Genomic DNA, 24429 nt, shown 5'->3' with positions numbered 1-24429 from the left:
ATTCTAGAGGTTTGGGGAAAGCGAAAGAAACCTAAAATTCTCGGGACAGCAGCATGTGTCCAAATTTTAATCTTAACCGTTCTATTTTATCAGAAACGATCTGTAAACAGGGCTTTAAGTGTAAAATACCGGACTTACCCTTTAAAAAAAACTTTGTCCAGTGCATTTGGACTGGGCAAAAGGTTCACCTTCCAAAAGGACAGTGACCCTAAGCACACAGCTAAGACAATGCAGAAATATGTGTGTGTATGTGTGTAATGTATATACAGTGATATTACACTGTACTGAAGAACCAGATTGATAATGCACATAGGATAAACTGCATGCTGTCTAAGTGCTCGGTTAAAGATTTGACCCTTTTAAAAACAGATGTCTAAAGCACTGCATTAAATTCATGGGAAAATCAAATACAGTGTATGGCACTTGTATGAGAGTGGATTGTGTGTATGGGATGTTGAGAGCTAAAGGCCTATTTGAGGTAAGAGAGAGAGACCTGAATCCTGAGCAGATGGATTCCTACTACTAAACACATACCTCTGGTGTGAAATGACTGCAACCTAGGGCTAATTCTTACTTCAAACGAAATGAATTTGCATCTAAATATATATCTTTACCACTCTACACCACCATGCAGCGGTTCCTGAACACAGTGAAAATGTGCTTTACATGCAAATCAAACAGAGCTGCAGATCACCCAAAAAGATGTATTAAACAAGTATTAAACCAAAGAATGATAGCAGCTTCCGCTTTTCTGAGCAAGGAATGATTAGTAGAAAAAAAAGTATATGGTGCAGAAGAGCTCAATTTAAGTTGAAAAATAGATGTTTGGTTACTCACTGAGCTCAGCGATGCTCCCCACGCGCGTGGCCAGCAGGGACTGCTCAATAGTCCGCTGCTCGGACTGACTGTAGGCGTCTCCAGATTTATTTGAGCGCTGCTGGTTCCTGTGCAGGCTCAAACTGTCCGGCAAACTGAGGATTCCTGCACAAAAGAATTAAACAAAAAGAAAAAAAATCATGTACAGTCAGGGAAAATGCAGCAGTTAAATCCAAGCAACACCAAGGCTCTGGGTTTGATTTGGGCAGAACCTTTTATCAAAAGCAACTTGTAGTGCATTAAAGGTCCCGTTCTTCGTGATCCCATGTTTCAAACTTTAGTTGGTGTGTAATGTTCAATGCGTAAAGTTAGTGTGCTAGTTTAAAAGTTAGTTTAGTTAGTGTGTAAAGTTCAATGCCAAGCGAGATATTTTATTTAACAGAAGTCGCCTACAGTGAATGGCCGTTTTGGACTACATCCCTCTACTTCCTTCTTTAATGACGTCACTAGAACCGTTTTTTGACTAACCTCCGCCCACAGGAATACACAAAAAAGGGGGCGTGGTCTTGTTGCGCTCCCACGGAGAAGAGGAAGAGTTGCGCTTGTAGAGTGTGTTTGTCGCCATGTCGTCGAGACGCTGTTATTTTCATCCCGGAGTCCAATCACCTTTGTTTGGCCTTCCCAGGGACGCATCTGAGCGCATGCATCTCCACGTTATGGTAAGAGGCGTGACCTTTCCGGGCAACGTGCGCTAAGCTGCTGTCGAATCACAACACAGGAACCGCTGGCACAATCAGAACTCGTTACGTATTTCTGAAGGAGGGACTTCATAGAACAAGGAAGTCATCAGCCCGTTCTTAGGACAGTGAAAACAGCGGTGTACAGATAAGTAAATTGTGTGAAAAATACTGTGTTTTTTTACACGCGAAACATGAACATGTTATATTGTACACTGTAAACACAATCAAAGCTTCAAAAACACACGTAAAACGGGACCTTTAAAGACACATCAAAAACACAAACCCTTCGGGAAATGAATATCTACGGGTGGGTCTTTCAATCTAATGGACGAAATAAGTTCACGCACCATCACGCGGAAAAACATACGGAGAGCAGCAACTTTCGTCAGCTTACGCCAAACACTGTAAGTGTGTGTTAGAATGAGGAATCAGGAATGGTGAAACTGTGCTTGGTACGTTTTTCTTTTTCAAACCAAACTTGGGTCTTCAATCAACAAGGTTTAAATCCCATCTGGCTAGCACCCTTCCCATAATGTTTACACATAAGGTCGGTGTGCGGAGTGTAGGCGGCCTTTTGTGGCCTTTCGATTACCTCTTGAAGTGGTCAAAAATGGACAAGCTCAAAGCGTTTTAGACCCCGTTTACCAATTTAGCATCATCCACTTGTAATCCGATCTATGAAAACGCTTCTAAATACCAGGTGTAAACAGGGCCCTTTCTCCTGTGGAACACAAAGGAAGATATTTTGAAGAATGTTGGTAACTAAATGACTTCCACTGAGTCAATGGGAACCGAAACTGGATACCAACATTCTTCAAAATATCTTCATATGACAGACTTTCATTTTTGTGTGGACTATCCCTTTAATAATACGCAGGCAAACTACACAACAGGTCTCACAGGACTCCCTCCTGGGTGGTAACAGGTGAGAAACTTGGCCGGCCTCTTGCTTTGTCTGCTCACAAGGAGAAAGGGAGGTGTATCACCTTTCTGGACAACCAGCAATTACTGTAAAGAACTGCTGCCTTCTATTTGTGGAACATGGATTTGCATACAACTTAATGCTAATGTTTAAATGATGATAAAAGTAAGGATTCTGCATTGAATCAATGCAACAGACTCAACACACAGCGATGCTGAAATCAGCATTAGATTGAGGGCTCACTTTTTCAGCACTACTGCACCAACACAAAACTCTTCATCCCGGCTCAAAGCCGAACCACCGAGGTGAGACTCCGCTAGTGTCTGAATCACACCGGTTATTGTTTTAAACAGGATGGTTGGGCCCCTCAAAAATTGGATTCACTCTCATCCTTGTGTTTTCATCACTTCCATTGTTGCCGAACACTCCTGGAGCCGACGGCGTGTTAAATTATGATGTGGCTGAAACAAATTACTCTATTTTGTTGTCCACTGACAGAGGGGCTTTCGTTTGAACCATCTCATTTACTCTTGTGAGGCCAATGTAATTTTAGGGGGCTGCCTGAGAGAGAGAATGATGTAAATCCTTAATCAGTTCCACCCGGGGAGATATGACGGCAGAGTACTGTATGTTGCTTATCATAATGTATATTGTGTAATATATCGCTCAACAGCCTCATCATAGGTCTTTTAAGGCATGTTATTATTATTCAAAAAATGCACCCTTTCGTAATTACTGTGATATAGATTGTACAGACCATCTTACAGTAAGTGTGTTTTGCTTCAAGGAGGAATAAAAAAAATAAGGCGCATCCTGATAGAATTTGAAATAGGTTGCCATGGAGACAAGGCAGGGGTGGAGTGATGGTTACTTGCCTGCGGCATGGGAGGAAATACAGGTGTTTAGCAATGCAAGACCACACCTCACTGACCTGGGCCTAGTACACTGCTATTGTATTCATGTGTTATACAAACTAATTCGCAGTCCTGCAGATGTTCATAAATGTTCATAATAAGATCCTGCTCTCCATTTCCCTAGTCTCAACTCAATGAAGATTGACTGACAGGTGCATAAGATCCTAGATGGGAGCAAAATTCCCCTTTGTTCCCTACAATCTCTTGAGTCCAGAGCTCTTATTAAAACTCTCAGCGGGTCTCTGTGACTGATGAGTGTGCCAGGCTTATGCACAGCCAGCCTGAAACACTTAAAGCAACGGGTGGTAAGACTGGCATCTCGCTCACTTTCCTCTCAGCTCCACTTCCTCAAACATCGGGCAGGGTAAACTCTTCAAATTACAGTAGGCTATAGGCTATAAAGGCTATAAAATAGGCTATGAAGACACACACACACGCACGCACGCACGCACGCACACACACACACACACACACCCACATACACACACCCTTTAAAAACCTGACTTCTTTCCAAGTATTTGCCTAATTTTGTTCTGTATGATTTTGCTTCAAAAAGAAATTGTGCTAAAACATTTTATGGCAAATTTTCAGTTGGCCTATCCCCCCCAAAATAGATTTTTTTTAGCAATTTATTAAGATAAACACATTAGATAACAAAATATGAGGGCACATAACAGTTATTTTAAAGAAAAATAGTTCAAGCTAAAATATTTCACAAAAATAAGCTATAGATAAGCTAAAAGGTAAAATTAAGAAAATAAACTATTCTAAGGTTTGGGGTCAATAAGATTTTTTTATGTTTTTAAAGTTTCATATGTTTACCAATGGTGTATTTATTTGATCAAAAATACTGTAAAAACAGTAATATTGTGAAATAATATATGTGTTAAATGTGTTTTAAAATATAATTCATTCCTGTGATGGCAAAGCTGAATTTTCAGCATCATTACCCCAGTCTTCATAATCACATGATCCTTCAAAAATCATTCTAATATGCTGATTTGGTGCTCTTCTTGACATATTTCTTCTTATTATCAATGTTGAAAAGTTATATTTTTATAATATTTTTTTTGTGGAAACCGTGATCCATTTTTCAGGTTTCTTTGATGAATAAAAGTTCAAAAGAACATCATTTATTCAAAATAGAAATCCTTAGTAACATTTGAAATGTTTTTACTGTCACTTTTGATAAATTTAAGGCAGACTTGCTGAATAAAAGTAATAGTTTCTTTAAAACAAAATGAGAACACTTTATGTTATGTTGTCTGACAAACGTTAAAAGCAAAAACAAAAAAATAAAAGTAATTGCAAAAATGAAGAAAATGTGTTAATGAACAACAATGAACTGAGTAAAACTGAGGGCTTAAATACACAGAGGAAGATTATTAACGAAACAAGGAACCGGTGAATGACTCAAAACAGTGACAGGGAAAATGAAACAGAAACAGAGCACTGTAACAAGATTTCTATATATCAGAGGTTTCTCTTTGTAGATCCCTGAGTGGGTCAATAATTGAAAATAACCTAGAATAATAATATTAATATTTTAGTATTCATATTTTACAGTTTATTCAGTGGTCAGGCAGCCTGAGGGCAACAAAAATAATTACCTGCAGTTAAATTATTAAAAAGTAAATCAGCATTTTGTCGGTATTAAAGATTGTGAAATGTTTATTTTATAAAGAGTAAATAAATGAACTGATCTACTGGAACAACCGAAGCATCAGGGTGCAGGGAAAAAAAGCCTAAACCCTGAAACCATACTGTCATTCATTCAGCGCCTCCACCACTTAACTCGTGGCTGTAATCAGTTATGGCGATCAGTGTGAAAATGTATTTGCATAATGCTGCATAATAATAAATAAATGATCATGATGCCAGGTCATGATGTGAAAAGTTTTTCCCTCAAGCTCCTTATTCGTCTTCCTCAAGTGTGCAGAATCTTCCAGTGATGCCACTGCAGATTAAGACCTCTCTCGCTCCAGCTCGCTATCCAAAAGGCCTGTGGGTTTGGAAACCATTAAAAGTGTGTCCAAAGTGATACCCGTTCCACAAAGTCTCTATTCACAAGGAGCTGAGTTTATGATGACAAAGGGAAACTGAGAAAAATAGAGCCTCCAGCTTTTCTTTTTCAACTTACGATATACATTTTCTCCATTATGACTGTCTGCCGGACATCACTAGATTAATTTAAGACATTTGACCTTTGTTTATTTTTTTATTTACTACATGTTCATATATGAAGAGTTCAGATGCAAAAGCCTCTAAGTGCCATCTTAAATTTTCTTCTAAAATGATCATTTTTATCAAGCTTGTATATTTAAGTTCAGTAATTTCACTTAAATGGCAAAGAAAATGACCTGTGAATTGTCATTTAAGTGAAATTACTGAACTTAAATATACGAGCTTGATAAAAATGATCATTCTAGAAGAAAATTATAGATGGCACTTAGAGGCTTTTGCATCTGAACTCTTCATATATTTACTATATATGTATTAGGCTTGTCATTTTTTTTTCCAGTTTAACGCATAAAAATATTCAACGCAATTACTGTAATGCAGCATTGTTTTTTCCGTCATCCTTTGGCTAACTTTACATTATATGATTACACTTATTCTTGCAAGTGCTTTTAAACCATTCAAGCGCGATAAAGCGCGATAAGACACGAAAGAGAAGCCAGTGCAGAATCAGTGAATCTCCTGTCTGTGTGACACACACACGACCTGTGCGCACAGAAAGCCATTTTAGACAGCGCTTGAACAGACAAAAACACAAAAGTATCCCAAAGTGCCCATTTTGTCGAGTATCCCTGCAAGCACAGTCTTAAATGAACATAAAGAGTTGTGAGTAATCGGATGTGTGCCAGTCAGATCTGTGTCATGTGCGGCAGATCTTAAAGTGACAGCAGCCTAATAAACTTGCTGCTGTCTGTCATTACTGTAAATCAAAAAAACAAAAGATGTAGAGAAAATCAATCACTGTTCTTGACTGAATCACATTTGCAGCTTTAAAAAAGGATAAATCTAAATTTAATTTAGAATTTATGCAGAGAAGACTGTGAACGTCTTGAATACTTGAAAGAATACTTGCGAGACTTGAATACTTGAAAATCTTAATGTTCTGTTTAGAAGGTTACATGGGTCAAAAACTATGAAAACAATAACTCTTTTGGGGTATTTTGGCAGGTAAAAATCTAAACTGGTCTGACTGGGCCAGTAGAAAAAATCCTTAGCGTTGAGGCCTGATATATTAAAGGTGTAAAGGCGCTAAATGTGACATTCATTACAATAATGTTGAATGGCTACAATTAATGAATACAATAAAAAAATCAATCTAATAGAGACATCAGGATCGTATGAAAGCTTGTTTCCGCCACTGAATAAAACATTTTAAAAGATAATTGCGACTTTTTATCTCACAATTGCGAGTTTACATCTCGCAATTCTGACTTTATTTCTCAGAATTGCGAGATATAAAGTCAGAATTGCGTGAAATAAAGTCAGAATTCTGAGATATAAAGTCAGAATTCTGAGATATAAAGTCAGAATTGCGAGATATAAAGTCGCAATTGCGTCTTATAAAGTCAGAATTCTGACTTTTTTTCTCGCAATTGTGACTTTATATCACGCAATTCTGACTTTATATCTCAGAATTCTGACTTTATATCACGCAATTCTGACTTTATAACACATAATTGCGAGTTTATATCTCGCAATTCTGACATCTTTTCTCAGAATTGTGAGATATAAAGTCCAATTCTAAGGAAAAAAAAAAGACAGACTTTTTTTTTTTTACCTTAGAATAGTTTATATCTCACAATTCTGACTTTATAACACGCAATTGCGACTTCATATCATGCAATTCTGAGAAATAAAGTCAGAATTGCGAGATGTAAACTCGCAATTGTGAGATAAAAAGTCGCAATTATATATATATTTTTTTTTTTTTGTGGCGGAAACTAGCTTCCATAGTATCAGTACTGGCCTTCATTCATAAAAAAAAAAGATATCATTAAACAAATATTTAAAATATACAATCTTTATGTTGTTTGTACATTAATTTGAAGAATAAATGTGAAATTATTACAATATAAAAAATATATTAAAAACTTTACCGTTAGGTGCGATTAATCCCGATTAATTGCAGAAAAATGTGTGATTAATTAGTTATTTATATATATAAAGTGTGTGTGTGTATGAAGAGTGAAAACCAATAAACAAACCTGGGGGGAAAAATATGACATTTGACTATAAAAGATACAGACCTCGATCTGGGACTGTGGTTTAGAGCCCACATTACAACTAGAGTGTGTTATTATAAGAGTGATAAGTCAAACATTGTGATGTAGTTTGTTTTTAATAAAGCTTTTTGGTTGGCCTCAAATTGCCAAGGGTTTTCGCTAAACAACCGCTGAGCTTATCAAAACACCAGCAGAATCGACGTTGAAAACTGTTACTTTTATTAAACAAACTGAGCAGATTTCAATGCAAGTCACTGAATACGAGGGAACGTCTAATGAAGGCGTTTGCCAGGTTTAAACCAGCTGAGGATTGTGGGTGTACAGGCGTCAGAGCCCTGCAACAATGTAAAAACCTAATGAATTCACATTGGCAACACACAACACACCATTTTTGGCAAAATCCAGAAGCTTTGGTTTGGAAAACACATCATCCACAGGATGACTCAGATAAGAGGCCCTATAAAATTATTTGCATTTCACCTCTAGGGTGCCAGAATTGCTCTACAGAACTTATCGACCCAGTCGACCAAAAGCGCTTTGACAGGCTAACGGGGGCATTAGAAGAGCTGTGTGCTTGGGCAGTCAATGGGGAGGAACCGCTGGGACATACCAGAGTTTTCCCAGCTTTCCCATGCACGCGTGCCGAGTGTGGATTCGCCACTGACCTCAGAGTCTGTATTTAAATCTATTTTAAAGGCCTGTGAAGCCAAGCTTGTTCTCTTAGCCTGAGAATGCAGATTAAAACACACACACATTTTCTGTCTCTTTCCAAGCACAAATGTGGAAAAACAACTCCCTGGATTTCTCACAGAGCAATGCCAGAATGCAAAAGCTAGAAAGTGATTCAAGCCACACCATGTAAACCTACACCCACAACACCTATTACACTCACGCAGCTATGTGCTTGGTCAACTCCTTTACTAACCCTACGCTAGGTTAAAACCCACACATAAGGAAAATAATATCCAATATTTCTTGTGCAAGATGGTATTTCAGTGACACACTAGAGACTTGTGCAATGGCGTTATATACTACTCCCTGCATGAACACATCCAATATAATTTTAACCATGTAGTGGACAATTGAAACAACAAGAGAGAGTTTTGTAATAGGTTAAATCACACATGCTGAATTATGGCAGCCCCTTGCAGATGGAGTCCATATGTAAGAACCAGGAATGCTGCATTTCTGGGGAACGGAGGGAGGAGTTTAAAGGGAGAGATGTGGCTATGTCTACATGCGTCGTATGACTGCGCAGTGTGTCTCCAGTGCTGGCTGACCGCAGAGCTTTAATGGTTTTTGGAATCATCTCCAGGGATTTGCTCTGAGTTGTTCGGTGATCAGAAAGTTGGATCGGTCCACAGATTTGTCACTGACGGCATGTCTGTTGGGAGTCGTGGCCTAATGGTTAGCGAGTCTGACTGGTAATCCAAAGGTTGCTGGCTCGATTCTGGCAGGAAATGACTGAGGTGCCCTTGAGCAAGGCACCTAACCTCTAACCACTCCCCAGGGCACCACAGAATAATGGCTGTCCACTGCTCTGGGTGTGTATCACGGTTTGCAGTGTGTGTGTTCACTACTCACTACTCTGCTCCTAATGTGTGTGCACTAACTTGGATGGGTTAAACGCAGAGTACAAATTCCGAGTAAGGGTTAGCATGGCCTTCACATGTCTCTTTCTTTCGAATTTAAGACACACATGACTGTCAGAGAAACGGTCAGCACAAACCCTTAAACATTCCCATTAAGCAACTGCGCACACATATATACACTATACACATTAAGAAAACTTTTATTCAGCTTTTAATGCATTAAAATCGATCAAAAGACTTTTATTATAGATTTATATTTCAAAAATGCTGTTCTTCTATTTCTATTCATCAAAGAATCCTAAAAAACACAAAAATATAAAGAAGTATAACTCTTTTTAACTGTGATAATAATAAGAAATGTTTCTTGAGCAAATCAGCCTATTAGAATATTTCTGAAGAATCATGTGACAGTGAAAACTGGAGTAAAGATGCTGAAAATTCAGTTTTGCAATCACAGGAATAATATTTCATAATAGTATTGTTTTTCTGTATTTTTGATCAAATAAATGTGTAAAAAGAGTTCAGTTCACTTACTTAAAAAAAAAAGTGTAAACCCGTTGCCATAAAATTATTAAGTAAATAAACGTAATGCTTAATTGAAAAAAATTAAGTTGTGTGAACTTGACAATTCCACATTACTTAATTTTTTCGATTAAGCATAAAGTTTATTTACTTAATAATTTTAAGGCAACGGGTTTCCTCAATTTTTTTAAGTTAAGTCAACTGATCACTTTTGCGAGAATAAAGATACCTCTTTAAAAAAAATAGGTATTAGCCTAGTATTTAATGTAATGGTCACCCTGAAGGCACTTAGAATGTATTTAGGACAAGCAAACACAAGGCCAATAAAAAAGGTGACATAAACTGAAAAAAAAATGACATGCACATAAACAACATTCACCATAAAAGGCCTATTAACAACTAGATGTACCGCATCGCGGTACAAAATATGACCGCCGCTCAGGCCTGCACTGGCTTTCCACAAAAATAAATGACGTGGAGTAATTTGGCTGTATTGCGTGTTTATGTATATACCTAAAAAAAGTAATAGTATGTGCATGCCTGTCTGTGTGTGTGTGTGTGTGTATGTGTGTGTGTTTGTGTATGTGTGTGTCTGTGTGTGTCTGTGTGTGTGTGTCTGTGCGTACATGTGTGCGCGTGTGTGTTTGTGTGTCTGTGCATGTGGATTTGTATGTGTGCGTATGGGTGTGTGTCTGTGCGTGTGGATGTCAGTGTGTGTGCATGCTTGCGTTTGTTTGTATTCCTGCATGTGTGTGTGTGACAGTATCATCCTAAACCAGCAACCCTTCGCTCAACAGCACCATCTACAGGCCGATGAGTGTACAGTCACTAAATGTGCACATAAATGAATTTATTTTATACCCCCCCCATGGATGAAATTCTACAAAACTTAGCAGAGGATACCCCCAGAGGATGTCAAGTTAATCATACACATGAAATATGGTGCAGTTCTGAACATCTCCACTGAAGATAGGGGCGATTAAAGCAGAATAATATTGCATTTTCATTTTTTATGGGAGGGGCGCAAATCACAAATGTGGCCCCCGGGGGCCAAACGAAATTTTTCCGTAGAAGTCTAGTGGGGCTACATGCCCACCAAATTTCATGTTCCCCGGTGTTTCGGTGTCCCTGGTATCGTTGACGAAAAATTTACGGGGGCCCCAGCGCGGGGGGGGGGAAGTGGCCCCCGGGGACCAAACGAAATTTTTCCGTAAAAGTCTAGTAGATCAACATACCATAAAAATTTCTTCATCCTCGGTGCCACGGTTCAGGTAGTTATTTAGGAAAAACTGCATTTTTTTGGGTTTGGGGGGGCCCAGCGCGGGGGGGGAGTGGCCCCCGGGGACCAAACGAAATTTTTCCTTAGAAGTCTAGTGGGGCTACATGCCCACCAAATTTCATGTTCCCCGGTGCTTCGGTGTCCCTGGTATCGTTGACGAAAAATTTACGGGGGCCCCAGCGCGGGGGGAGAAGTGGCCCCCGGGGACCAAACAAAATTTTTCCGTAAAAGTCTAGTAGACCAACATACCATAAAAATTTCTTCATCCTCGGTGCCACGGTTCAGGTAGTTATTTAGGAAAAACTGCATTTTTTTGGGTTTGGGGGGGCCCAGCGCGGGGGGGGAGTGGCCCCCGGGGACCAAACGAAATTTTTCCTTAGAAGTCTAGTGGGGCTACATGCCCACCAAATTTCATGTTCCCCGGTGTTTCGGTGTCCCTGGTATCGTTGACAAAAAATTTACGGGGGCCCCAGCGCGGGGGGGGGAGTGGCCCCCGGGGACCAAACGAAATTTTTCCGTAAAAGTCTAGTAGACCAACATACCATAAAAATTTCTTCATCCTTGGTGCCACGGTTCAGGTAGTTATTTAGGAAAAACTGCTTTTTTTGGGGTTTGGGGAGGCCCAGCGCGGGGGGGGGAGTGGCCCCCGGAGACCAAACGAAATTTTTCCTTAGAAGTCTAGTGGGGCTACATGCCCACCAAATTTCATGTTCCCCGGTGTTTCGGTGTCCCTGGTATCGTTGACGAAAAATTTAAGGGGGCCCCAGCGCGGGGGGGGGAAGTGGCCCCCGGGGACCAAACGAAATTTTTCCGTAAAAGTCTAGTAGACCAACATACCATAAAAATGTCTTCATCCTCGGTGCCACGGTTCAGGTAGTTATTTAGGAAAAACTGCATTTTTTGGGGTTTGGGGGGGCCCAGCGCGGGGGGGGAGTGGCCCCCGGGGACCAAACGAAATTTTTCCTTAGAAGTCTAGTGGGGCTACATGCCCACCAAATTTCATGTTCCCCGGTGTTTCGGTGTCCCTGGTATCGTTGACGAAAAATTTAAGGGGGCCCCAGCGCGGGGGGGGGGAGTGGCCCCCGGGGACCAAACGAAATTTTTCCGTAAAAGTCTAGTAGACCAACATACCATAAAAATTTCTTCATCCTCGGTGCCACGGTTCAGGTAGTTATTTAGGAAAAACTGCATTTTTTGGGGTTTGGGGGGGCCCAGCGCGGGGGGGGAGTGGCCCCCGGGGACCAAACGAAATTTTTCCTTAGAAGTCTAGTGGGGCTACATGCCCACCAAATTTCATGTTCCCCGGTGCTTCGGTGTCCCTGGTATCGTTGACGAAAAATTCAGTAAGGTGACGAAAAAAAAAAAAAAAAAAAACTTTGACAATCCCTAATCCCTATAATCCCTACATCCATAATAATGATGGATGGACAGATTGTGTGTTGACTTCGAAATGATCCAAGATGGTTCTTAAATTGCAGGTCACATAAACAAGAGCTCACAAAAGCGTTTAACTTTTTCTCCCAGTCTTCATTGACATGATTTTTAAAGGTTAAGTGTGCAATTTATGAGCCACAAGAATTCATAAAATGTAATAACAGTTTCAGACAGGTCTCCTCAATGCCACTGCCAAATTACTGTAATAAATCAATCAATCAACCACAATTAAAGCAAAAGGTGTGCTTACATAAACTAGGCCTATGTAATGATGGCCTTTTTAGACATGGCATAAATGCAAATGTATGGTCTTAAATATATATTAAATAACAATACTTAACAAACAAAAATGTGTTCACAAGCCTAGGTTAAATGTATGCGGTAAGCGTTTGATTCAGTAAAAAGAACTGGTTCACTATATGGTTTTGATTCACTAAAAAGAACCAGCTCCTAAGAATCATTAGTTTGGGAATCAGTTGAACTGACCTGGCCACGCTCTATGGTTTTGATTCAATAAAAATGGTTCATGAAAGCCATACATTTGGGAGTCAAACTACACTGGTGTATGTTTTGATTCCCTTAAAAGAACTGGCTCATAAGAGTCATTCTTTGGGAATCAGATTTGTCACCCCGTACGTTTCGCTCTATATTCAACTGATTGTCATCCGGTTCCAGTATTTTTTAGTGTTATGATCTTTCTATTTACTTTGTTCACTATGGCATCTTTAGAATCAGTGTTGCATTCAAATCTAAATTGTAATTGTATGGAATTATTGTAAATTATTGACTTGCCAAATGAATAAATGTCCTATTGGAAATTCAGTAATCTTCATTGGGAGCATTTGTTTGATAAAAACCTTAAAATAATATGATTCACACAGCCAGAAATGATATTAATCTCCGCGAAAGCTGATAATAACTGTTATCAGAAGAGATGAAAGGCACTAAAACACAAACAAGGTTGTTGTTTACAAGTGGAAACATGCCCTGTGAATGGATGTTGGGTAATGACCATGCTGTGTCTGCCTGCAGCGTGCAAAAAAGTGATACTGAACTAAGTGTGTGTCATCGCAAGCCCGGATAGCCTGTGGTACTTTTCTCTGGAAAACTCTGGAAAAAGCACTACCTCCTGCAGTGACCCCGATTACATCACCAAAACAGCACGAGTTTTGCCCCCCGCTCTCCCCTGCTGAAGTAAGCCTTGCTGTCACTAACAATCAAAAACACACGTTGTTCTCTTTTCAGCAATCTGGGACAGCGTGTTATCAGCCAACCCCCACGAAGACCAATCTCTACAGAGGGTCACACTGTACACTGCTGAACAGTTCAGAGGAGATTCCAGTGAGCATTTCCTCTGAGGAATTCGTATCTGAAACTTTATTTTATCTTTTTAGTCGGAACCCATTACTCTTTGCATTCTTCCCGGTGCTGAGAGGTAATTTGCATGCAACTGAGCTCCAAATTGCACAGTAATTGTTTGACTGTATCTGCAGGATTCATCATTTTGACTTTGTTGACAGCTACGCTGGGTAACTGGCTCTTTAACGTGGGCCGCACATGACATCAGATAATGATTTGATTGATGCCTAATGAGGGAATTCTGAAACAGCACAGAAGAATAACCAATCAATCCAATAGTTAAAATTGTCATTTTATACTTGAAATTGGCATTTGCAAGTCCACATTTTTTATGAGTTCCAGTAAAAGACTGAGCATAATTGCGCAACAGTTAATAGTTTCCTACAATTTTCTGATGTTACACCCACTTTTTTACAAGGTCTGCCAGATTCTATGGTATTTAATACAATTAAGAACAACATTCATGCGTTGTCATTCATCAGTCTATTTTTTATTCAGTTACTGCAATCTAAGTTGTTTTTGGGAAGAAGAAAAAGTCGATTCCTTTTAAGACAAAAATGAGAGTTTTGGCCAGGGCCAAGTGAAATGTGCAGGATTTTTTACATTAGGTTAGAGGTTCTCAAACTTTTTTGGTTGAACCCAACCAAAAGTAATTTGTCAGAGGAGCTTTTTAAGCAAATATTTAGTAAATATTCAGTCTCCTCCACTGACCAGTTTGTGAGACATATGGTGCAAATAAACATATGCACGTTTGTAATGCATGTAAACGTACATATCATGGCACTGCACTGAATCAAGTGTTTACAAGTGTTTAGACGCTCAAATGTTTTCCTATTGATTGGATTATTTCAGATTGAGATGATTAAGATATTCACATGATTGAGATGTTCTCAACAGCATGCCACCATAGCACCTCATTCTCACTTTAACATTGCAAAAACCCTGTCATACACACAAAGTGAATACTATAGATGTCAAGAAAGAAATTATTATTATTTTTATATATCTTTTGCTTTAATTCTTATGAATAAACTGTGTGGCAAGATGCATTTGGGGCTCAGCTTGCAAAATATGCTTGTTTAATGAATTTGAATGATGGTGTGAATCAGCTCTGGTGTGTTCAGAGACACACTTTCTAACCTTTGTAAACAAACTATACGACATTAGCTGAGCATGCAAAACAACAGCTGGTGCGCCCCTCTATGGCAAGCAAGAGGGCTCGAAGATAATCGTATCCATTAAGACAACAGAGCCTGTGTTTATGGAACAAAAGTGTAAGTATTATTCTGTTCGACATGATCTCGGCTGTGAGGAACGCTGGAAGCGGATCTCCACTAGCGTATTCTGACTCAGAGCTCTGAGCTTGGCTCTAGCTCGCAGTCTAGCAGAAACCAGCTCCAACCCAGAGACCCAGAGTAGATGAAGCGTGTTAATTTGATTTCCAAATGTTCAACTTGCCTTATTCCTCCCCTTTAAACAAACTCCTCAAGCTGAGAGCCAAAACTGGGAGAGGTTTATGCAACACATTAATGAAAAATATTATTGGAAACAGCCTCTTAACTATAGATTAAAGTTCAACGTTCCCTGCTGAACCTTTTTCAAAATTCACATCTCAAGGTCAATGTTTCAAGCTAAAAAGTGTTTTTAAGCTTGTTTTTAGACCTCTGACGACCGATTGTGGCTTTCTTATTTGTGATAGCCAAATACATTAAAGCCAAGCTAAAAGTGTTTCAATAGGCATATTCACATGCATTACATAATGCTGAATTGACTGCCAAAGAGGTCAAAGCTAATGTTGTTTGAAAAGAGGGTGGAAACCCCCTAAGAAAATCAGACCAGTCTCCAGGAGTTGTTTCCAAATTTGAAATTTGAGTCCAATCTTGGGTGGATCAAAATAATGTTAAATTTGTGGGGGAAAAGATTTTGTATTAACAGCTACAGTATCTTTAATTGCATGGCTAGCTTGAGCCAATATGAGTCATACATTGTACTTTAGAAGGTTATTAAGTCAGTTTTTGTAAAATTTTAAATAATCTATCACACAAGAATGACTCAAGCTAAATTAATAAAAAAATATGTTGGAAAATAATGTAATGCTAGAATCTAATCCTGTGTAAATGGGAGATAAATACACTTTTTTTGTGTGTTTCAGGTTTTAGAAATATTTCAAAGGACATGAAATAATTGTGTCGATTATTCAATAAATGAGTGTGTGTGTTTGGTTAACTTCTTCAAATGAAATGAAAAATGCTAGCGTAAGGGGGAGAAGAGACTACAAACCCTTCTAAACTCCCTATATTATAGATGATGTCAACAGCTAAGCACTTCCTGTGACTAAAATGTTCGTTTAGTGAACTTCTTGGATGCATTGACCTTGACTTTGCTTATCTGGGTGGTGATCTTCCAATCCTGAGGTCCAATTTGGAATGTTTCTATACCAAGTACATCCTGCAACAGATTACATGTCAAGTAACAAAACATATTTAAAATAAATGAGATTAGTTATTTTTTATTCTTCCTGACCCCTGGACTCCAGCTCTAATCCTCACAGTCTGTAGACATTAACCAGCACTGCAGAAGTATTACATCATTTCCAGGTTATTCCCTACGTTTCCAATGCAATTTTGCTGTTGGGTGACACTTTTGGTATCAGTGCAGTTTCACAGAACTGCTTCAAAATCCACTTACTGAAACTCTGCTGTGGCAGTGACATCATTCAAAACTAAATCATAGGCTTAATTCAATTGTGCAACAGAGTTCCCATCATAAAATTGCTGTCATAAACATGTTTAAAAGAAAGATGACTAAAAACTGTAGCACAGAAATTACAGAATGCTTCCTGAAAGAGTTAAACAACAACATTTCTAAAGGTCTCCTTAAAAACCACTCTGACAAAAGTCATTTAGACACACAAAAAAACAAAAAAATGGCAATTTCTTCAAAATACTAGAAGTGAACGTTAAAGCAGACGTCAACCGAAACCGACTTCACAGAAATACACACGTCATCTGAAGACAGCTTGTACCTTTCGTGTGAAATATCGCCCTGTCATTACTTCATGTGGGTGCCACGCTGCTTTGGCATTGTTTACACCCACGAGCAACAGCTTTGTAGATTAGCATGTGCAAGTGACAGCATGTGTTGTAAAGGACGACTTCTGCTTCGGTGACAAGCAATACCCCATTCACTTCATGTCCTCCATACTTCTCATCTTATTGTGCCTCATTCCCCCAAACTCCCACCCAATCAACACACATAATAAGCTTAAAGAGAACGGTCCAGACCACACTTTTCATAAAACGTGATTGTTGCAATTATGAGCAATGAAAGCTCAGTGAAGAACAACACTGGGAAAAGTTCATGCTGTAATTACAAGGTACGAGATTTGTAGAAAATGCCTGAAGAATAAAAGACGTTTTGGAGGTGCAGAGACCAGCTTAATGTTACTACTGTGCTTGAATTGGGAAAGCTTTGTTGATTTTCCAGAGGTGTGGAGAATGGGAAAGGTTCACCGTTACAGAACAAAGACTAGACCCATTTATCTAATCTTAATTACTAAAACACACCTTTTATAGTTCACTGTAAACTTGGACGTTGAATAAACAGAAATGAGGCATTTAGATGCTTAGCAGGTTCTTGGTTAACATGCAACATTAATTTGACCAAATGTTAATATGGTTTGTTAACTTTTCTTGGCTATTTTAAAGGGACAGTTCACCCAAAAATGAAAACAACTTGTGTTGCAAAAAAAAACCTGAAAAGGTCACTAATCTAGCAACAAAGTCAATGAGCTGGCAAGACTGAAAGAAACATATGAAACTCAATGGCGCCCAAATAACATTGGATCATTTAATAGCATGGACAAATTTTTTTTTTAGAGTAAAGAAAGTTTTTGGGTGACCTAGCAAATTAAATGTCAAAAGCAAATTAAGTTTAGAATAGTATTATTAAACTTAATACAATTCAAAACACACCAAAATGTTTCCAAGAGGGAAAAGTCTATAGTAGTTAAACATGATCGCGTTTTGACTGTGAGCCGAGACATGACATCCGTACATAATACTGTTCTGCGTAACAGACCTGAGTGGATTTGAACTCACCATCCGTCTCTTGGGTCTCAGTGACTGAGTGAACCTGATAGAATTACAGACTTCCTGAATTTGCAGTTGAGAGACGGCCAAAGGTAACTAAACAGATTCAAATCTATGGCAGAAAAAAAATCACTATTTTTATCCATAACAGTTTGTGGACAAGTATATGTTCTCAGCTTCCATCTCTGGCCTTAATTCAATCTACGTACCATTTTGGCAGAAACAAAGTAAGCGACTTGGCAAAATCACACGAGAGTGATTGTACAATGGTATTAGTGTTATCTATCCCCATATCACAAAACATCAGCCTTGGGCTAAATTGTGGCTCTCTACACTTCTGCTTTTAATTCTGTTCTTAAACTTTATTGAATGGGTTTCAACAGGAAATGTGAGATCATGCAGTGAAGCTTCTGTTGAGAGGTCTACAGTTCATATTCAGGCTAACACACTGTCTACACTGAGACTGACATAATCAATGTTGCATGCTTGGAGCATTGACAGCTCCATTGATTATAACGAGACTGTTTTGGTTTAGTTGCTCGCTTGGAGTGTGTAATAAAGTCCAAATGAACAAAAATGAGCCCTGTTCATCCTCCAGAAGTACATGGTAATGAAAAATGATTTAACACAAAGTGATGAAAGAAACAACAAACCACTCCACTGCCAGTGAAAAAACAAATCACTTGCAGTGAAAGTGCAAGAAATAACGTACTTAAAGAAATACTTAAAGTTCACATACTTAAAGAAACACACTTTATGTTCTCAGCATGTAATTTTGTACCAAAAAACTTGATTCATTTGCAAATAACAAGAAAAATATAATTCGGTTATTTTCGGGAGATATTTTCTTTTGAAGAAATTGCTTTTTAAGGACTACAAACGGCTGGTAGGGACTACACGACATTCCTCCCGGGTTAGTGATATCACAAACCCTAAAATTTACATAAACGCTGCCCCCGGGAATGCGATTTATAGATTATCATGACAGAATATGCTAATCAATGACTAGAAGATATCTACACTACATAAATTCAACTAACCATTCAGAAATGTTGTCTACATGTTGTCACTTCTTCTTGAGTCTCTCCATCTTTGTCTGACTCCGGTTTGAACATAAAAGGCTAAAAGTTTTAGAATTTTTCAGGACACAAGCTGTTGTAGCTCCGCCCCCTGTGCTGGGAGCAGCAGCTCATTTGCATTTAAAGGGAAACATTTCGCATTTTCGCTAACCCTCAAAAAGTGACAATTTAAACATTCTATATAAAAATATTTGTGAGGTATTTTGAGCTAAAACTTCACATACACACTCTGGGGACATCAGAGACTTATTTTACATCTTGTGAAAAGGGCATTACCACCCCTTTAATATATTAAATTTTTATAATTGTATAGGCCTCACAAAAAAGTAAGATCTATCCCATTTTTATAGAAATGATCAATACTACATAAATATAACAATTCATGTTAAATAACTTAAATGTCACATATATTATATAAAGAAAAGCTACTGAAATTAAACATTTTTCATTCTGTTTTTTTGGTTTTTGGCTTAGCATTTAATTGGCTGAGGACAACACAAGAACACCCATAACCTTCAGTTGTCCTTTTTACACTTTAAACATGTTTGCACTAGTAAATTCTCTGCTATACATGCAAAATACATGCATTTGAATATATCGTCAATAGAGAAAAATGCTCTTTCTGACAGATGGTGTAGTTACATTATCTACCAGCAGTGGAAAAACAATGACATATCTGAGTAGAACTTATTCTATTAATATTCTATGACTTTCTATTTTGCACCAGTAGTGCAGGGTCTTGACAAATTCACAGTATGACCACCTCTTCAGTCACCAATACATCACTATACCTCAGTCATGATCTAACCATGTGGAATGCCTTGGATGATAACTTTGACATTGATCCCTGGGAAAAGTACCAAATGGCTACCCTTAACAGATATAAAATATAGCCACAAAATAGATTTTTTTTTAAACACACTTGCATATAAAGCATAAGATTTGCCTGCATTGAAAAAGCATGAGATTTGTTGCTGGAGCATATGAAATACAATCAGTCCTTTGTCAGCTGGACAGCTTGACTTCATCAGCAGTTTTCCAAACCACAAAACACAAAAACCTCCATGACCTTCACAAAACGCACTTGATCACAGAAACCTCAGTGCTATGTTAATTAATTGGATCTTCTTTAGTATTAAAATAGTTCACATCCATTTATAAAGACAAAAGTAATATATACAGTGTTGTAATTATTTAATCAGACATTTTTTTTCCAGGAAAATGATTTTCCATATTTGAAATCCTTTTCACGTGTCTGAAATTTGTCTTGATTTTAGAACATATACTGCGCAAATAGTTAAGCCAAAAAAGAATTCCTGTTATCATTTACTCATCTTGTCATTCCAAAACCAAATTACTTTCTTTCTTTCTTTCTTCTGTGGAACACAAAATAATACTATATTTGTAAATGAATATATATATTTGTCACTCATTTCATGTGTCAGTCATTTCTATGAAAACATAATGAATTGGGACTAGAGCATTCCAAAGAATCATAAAGGTGGTTCATACAGAATAACCGTATGAAAGTCTTGTTTTCCAAGACTTCTGAAGACATATGATCAATTTGAGTGAGAAACAGATAGAAAAATAAATTATTCATCAATAACTTACTGTTAATCAATGATTCCAGATCACTGAGTCAACGAGTTGAACTTGATTACCAAATAGGTCCAGTTTGTGAATGAATCATTCAGACTGTTTTGTGAAAAGAAATAAAGATTCATTCAAAAGATGACTCAAAAGAACGATTTCATCACAAAATGGATATTGCTACTTCTCTTATTTTCTCTGTCATATGGCTTCAGAAGACAAAATAGGCAGTGCATTTCCCACAGTCTCATGACACTTTAATGGTGCTTTTTTTGTCATTTTAGAGCATTTTGGTCCACATTTTCTTTCATTATATTGACAAGAGTGGGCAAGATGTTCTTAAAAAAAACACACAAAAAAACACAGAAAGTCAGGTTTGGAATGACATGGGGGTGAGTAATTTTTTTGGGTGAAATTTGAGACTGTGTTGAGAAAAACTGGACACCTATCCATCCTGGTTGAATACATTTAGATTGCTGATATTCCCATAAGGTCAAGTGCATAATGGGGTTTGACCAAGTAATGAGTAAGTCACAAATATGGCAGCCACAGCTTTGGCTGTTGATGACATGTTTGTACACTTACTAACATATCTGACCTAAGCTGCTTTTATCACTGATGCTCCAGCATATCATAGGACCATGAACACTGAATACATATATGTCCTCTACATAATGCACAGACAGCTGACAGGTGTGCTGAATTGAAAAGTGAACCCCTGTCAGTTACACAAAGGCTCAAATGTCTAGTAAGATTATAGGGAATATTCTTATCACTTTTGGCCTCGTTAGTTGCCAGGTGGATTGATGAAATAATTTCCATATGGCACTGACAACTGTGTGGGAAAGCAGCCTAGCACTGGCATATCTATGAGAGCAGGAACAAATTCAGTCTCTAGAGATCAAATCGCACACTCAGGATGAAGTTTGTTCAGTAACAGAGAAACTCAATGTCAGCAAGCGTCACTGTGTGGATTGGCTCCGCTCCATCTTACAGATCTCATCAGGGCAAAACTTATTCTCAATGTTTCTTTAATGTTTTCAAAGTCATTTTAATGTCTCAGCAGACCTAATTAAAAAATCAGTAAAATCAGTGATAATGCCCTGGACATCTTACATTGGCCTTTCTGAATTTGTGTTCCCTGGTAAACTAATGTTATGTAGTGCTTTGGCAGACATCTCATCCATTGAGCCATGGAGCTGTCCAAAAACTATCCAGATCCCACAACCTGGGCTTACACTGTGCTCACACCATATCAGATTTTTCATAAATACAATTTTTAAATTGACAGCCCTAAAAACAACGCATGTGTACATAACCCAACAAATTAAAAGAGCAAAAAAACCAGCAATATTGCACTGTGACCTCTTCCCGACAGCTGAAGGATATTAAAAAAAAAAAAAAAACAGCACGACTGAGAGTGCGACATTGCTTTTACACAACACAAGTCTATATTGGGTAGCTTACATTTGTAGATCTCCACGCAACCCAGTGTAGTGGCGTTTCGTTCCTGGAAGAATCAGTGTTTCGAACAAATCGGTTGAGTGAACAATTCAATGAATTACCCTTCACACTTGTTATGGTCTTAAATCAGTGTGTTCGAACAAATCAGTTGAATGAATCGGTTGAATAAATATAAAGACATTAATTTGCGCCACCTACTGGCGTAACAATGTAACATGCAGAAAGAATCACTGAAAACTCCCCAACACTAATACACAGACTGACAGCTTGTTTTGTATAGCCTATATTTATTCAATTAAATAATACACATATCAATCTTTATTCTGACATGTAAAAATAAAATGGTTGACAATTAACAATCTCTACACACAGCCTATTTATTATATCCAGTGCTACCTGGTGCATGTTTGGGTCACTGACGAATAAGGTTTTTAAAAGAAAATTAAAAATTTGCAAGCTAATACAATTGCTGTAGTGATTAAGCCACACTTACTGTACATTATGAATGTTGCCATAGAAATTAGTCATTTCAGCTCAAGAGAAGAAGTTGTCATGTTGTAATTATGGTAATTCTAAAATGATGTGAATGCATTTATTAGTTTTATATTATGCATTTCGTTTTGTATTTGTTTATTTATTTATTAAAATCTGTTGATTGTTCGCCAGTTCCCGCCTCCTTCTTCCTATAACATCTAACCTTGCTACACTGCCTAATAGTGGGCGGTTTATCCATCCACTTATGAATCGATGACACATAATAAGGCTGTAAATTCCACAATATTTGCGAGACATACTCTGAGCACATGGGAGTTTTTCCATGGTGGAGTAGGAAATTTTGTTTACTCTGGATATTTAATGGATGATGTCAGTTTGCTGGGTGTTAGCAAGAGATTCTTTCAATGGTTTCCAGTCATGTAGTGAGTTGTGGCCACAGATATGAAATGTTCCATGCTGTGTTTCTGTTCCTATAGGAGGGGTTAACTAGTGACTTCAGAGGCAAATAAAGCTTCAGAGCCACAGTAAAAGCTTAGCGGAATGTGTCGTATATTAATCATAAATACAGACCCAGGACTGGTATAAGTGCATTTCCTTTACCCAAACCCAATGCATTTAATCTTCTACCCAATGTAAACTGAACTATATGTTGGTTGTATCTGACCACAAATAAATCATCTCTTTTCATTCAACTGTAAATGAAGCAATTACAACAAAAGGAGGATAATCGTAATAGCTCTTCATGCTGCTGAAATGGAATTTAAATGTTTCTGACGCTCTCCCACTGGCACTGAATGACTAACATTAGACTTAAACGACAAAACAATGAAGTGAACGAACCAATCAAGCATGTCGTCATTGTCCCTTATCATATAATGGAAATTATACTCTATGACTCATTCCATACCCTCTGGCCAACAGACAAAAGTTGCTCACACTAACTTTTACTTTATGTATCAGATATTACATTTAATTATCAATAGGCCACACCGGATAACAGCACAGCAAAACTTCACATCACATGTATTAAATCACACATGCACTGTGAACTGAGCAGTAGGGGAGGAACTGCCTGCTGCTGGTTTATTTTTAGAGCAAGCACTATGTGGTCAAACAAACAGGGATCATGGCAGATATTAACCCAGGTCAGGAAATAATGACTCTGGCTACAAATCAGTCACTACATAGGAAAGCCGTCTGACCAAAACTGGGGTTCAGAAAAAAGTGCAGCTATATACAATACAATAGGCTTAAGCCATATATGTAGGCATGTGAAGTGTTAAAGAGATAGTTCACCCAAAAAATTAAAATTACCCCATGATTTACTCACCCTCAAGTCATTATAGGTGTAAATGACATTCTTCTTTCAGACGAATACAATCGGAGTTATAGTAAAAAATATCCTGGCTCTTCCAAGCTTTATAATGGCAGTGAATGGCTGTTTATGTTTTGAAGTAAATAAAAATGTATCCATTCATGATAAAAGTGCTCCACATGGCTCCGGGGAGTTAATAAAGGCCTTGTGAAGCTAAGCGATGCGTTTGTGTAAGAAAAATATCCATATTTAAAACTTTATCGACTAAAATAACTAGCTTCCGGCAGACGGCTGTACGCATCGCAATGATTTACGTCACCTTTGACATGACGCATGACGCATTGACGTGTAACAGTGTTAGCTGTTACCCTTGTAATATTTATTACTCACTCCTAGGGGGCTTGATTTTTAAAGAGAAATGTCGGAGGAGCTTGAACTTGTTGCCCAGCCCTGTTTGTTTGAACCGCGAGAGGCGTCAAAGCTTACGCTACTCCTACATCCTACGTCATATATCGTGTCAAGTGTTCCTCTTTTGGTGTAAGTCAACTGGTGTAGGCCGTCTGCCTGAAGCTA

General features: G+C 38.2%; 1 protein-coding gene across 3 annotated transcripts in view; it reads right to left on the bottom strand.

Moving 5' to 3' along the window:
• Nucleotides 1-24429, bottom strand: part of btbd11b (BTB (POZ) domain containing 11b) — a 69831-nt gene that overhangs the window by 25389 nt on the left and 20013 nt on the right. For all 3 annotated transcript variants that reach the window (XM_081372462.1, XM_081372463.1, XM_081372464.1), the window contains one exon: nucleotides 838-981. In XM_081372462.1, coding sequence (XP_081228588.1) covers nucleotides 838-981 — 144 coding nt within the window. The remainder of the gene's footprint in view (nucleotides 1-837; nucleotides 982-24429) is intronic.

This window comes from Scardinius erythrophthalmus (genome assembly GCF_964197995.2).
Source record: "Scardinius erythrophthalmus genome assembly, chromosome: 8".
In the NCBI taxonomy this organism is placed as follows: domain Eukaryota; kingdom Metazoa; phylum Chordata; class Actinopteri; order Cypriniformes; family Leuciscidae; genus Scardinius; species Scardinius erythrophthalmus.
The sequence above is the reverse complement of the archived record's forward strand: the minus strand, read 5'-3'. Positions and strand labels throughout refer to the sequence as shown.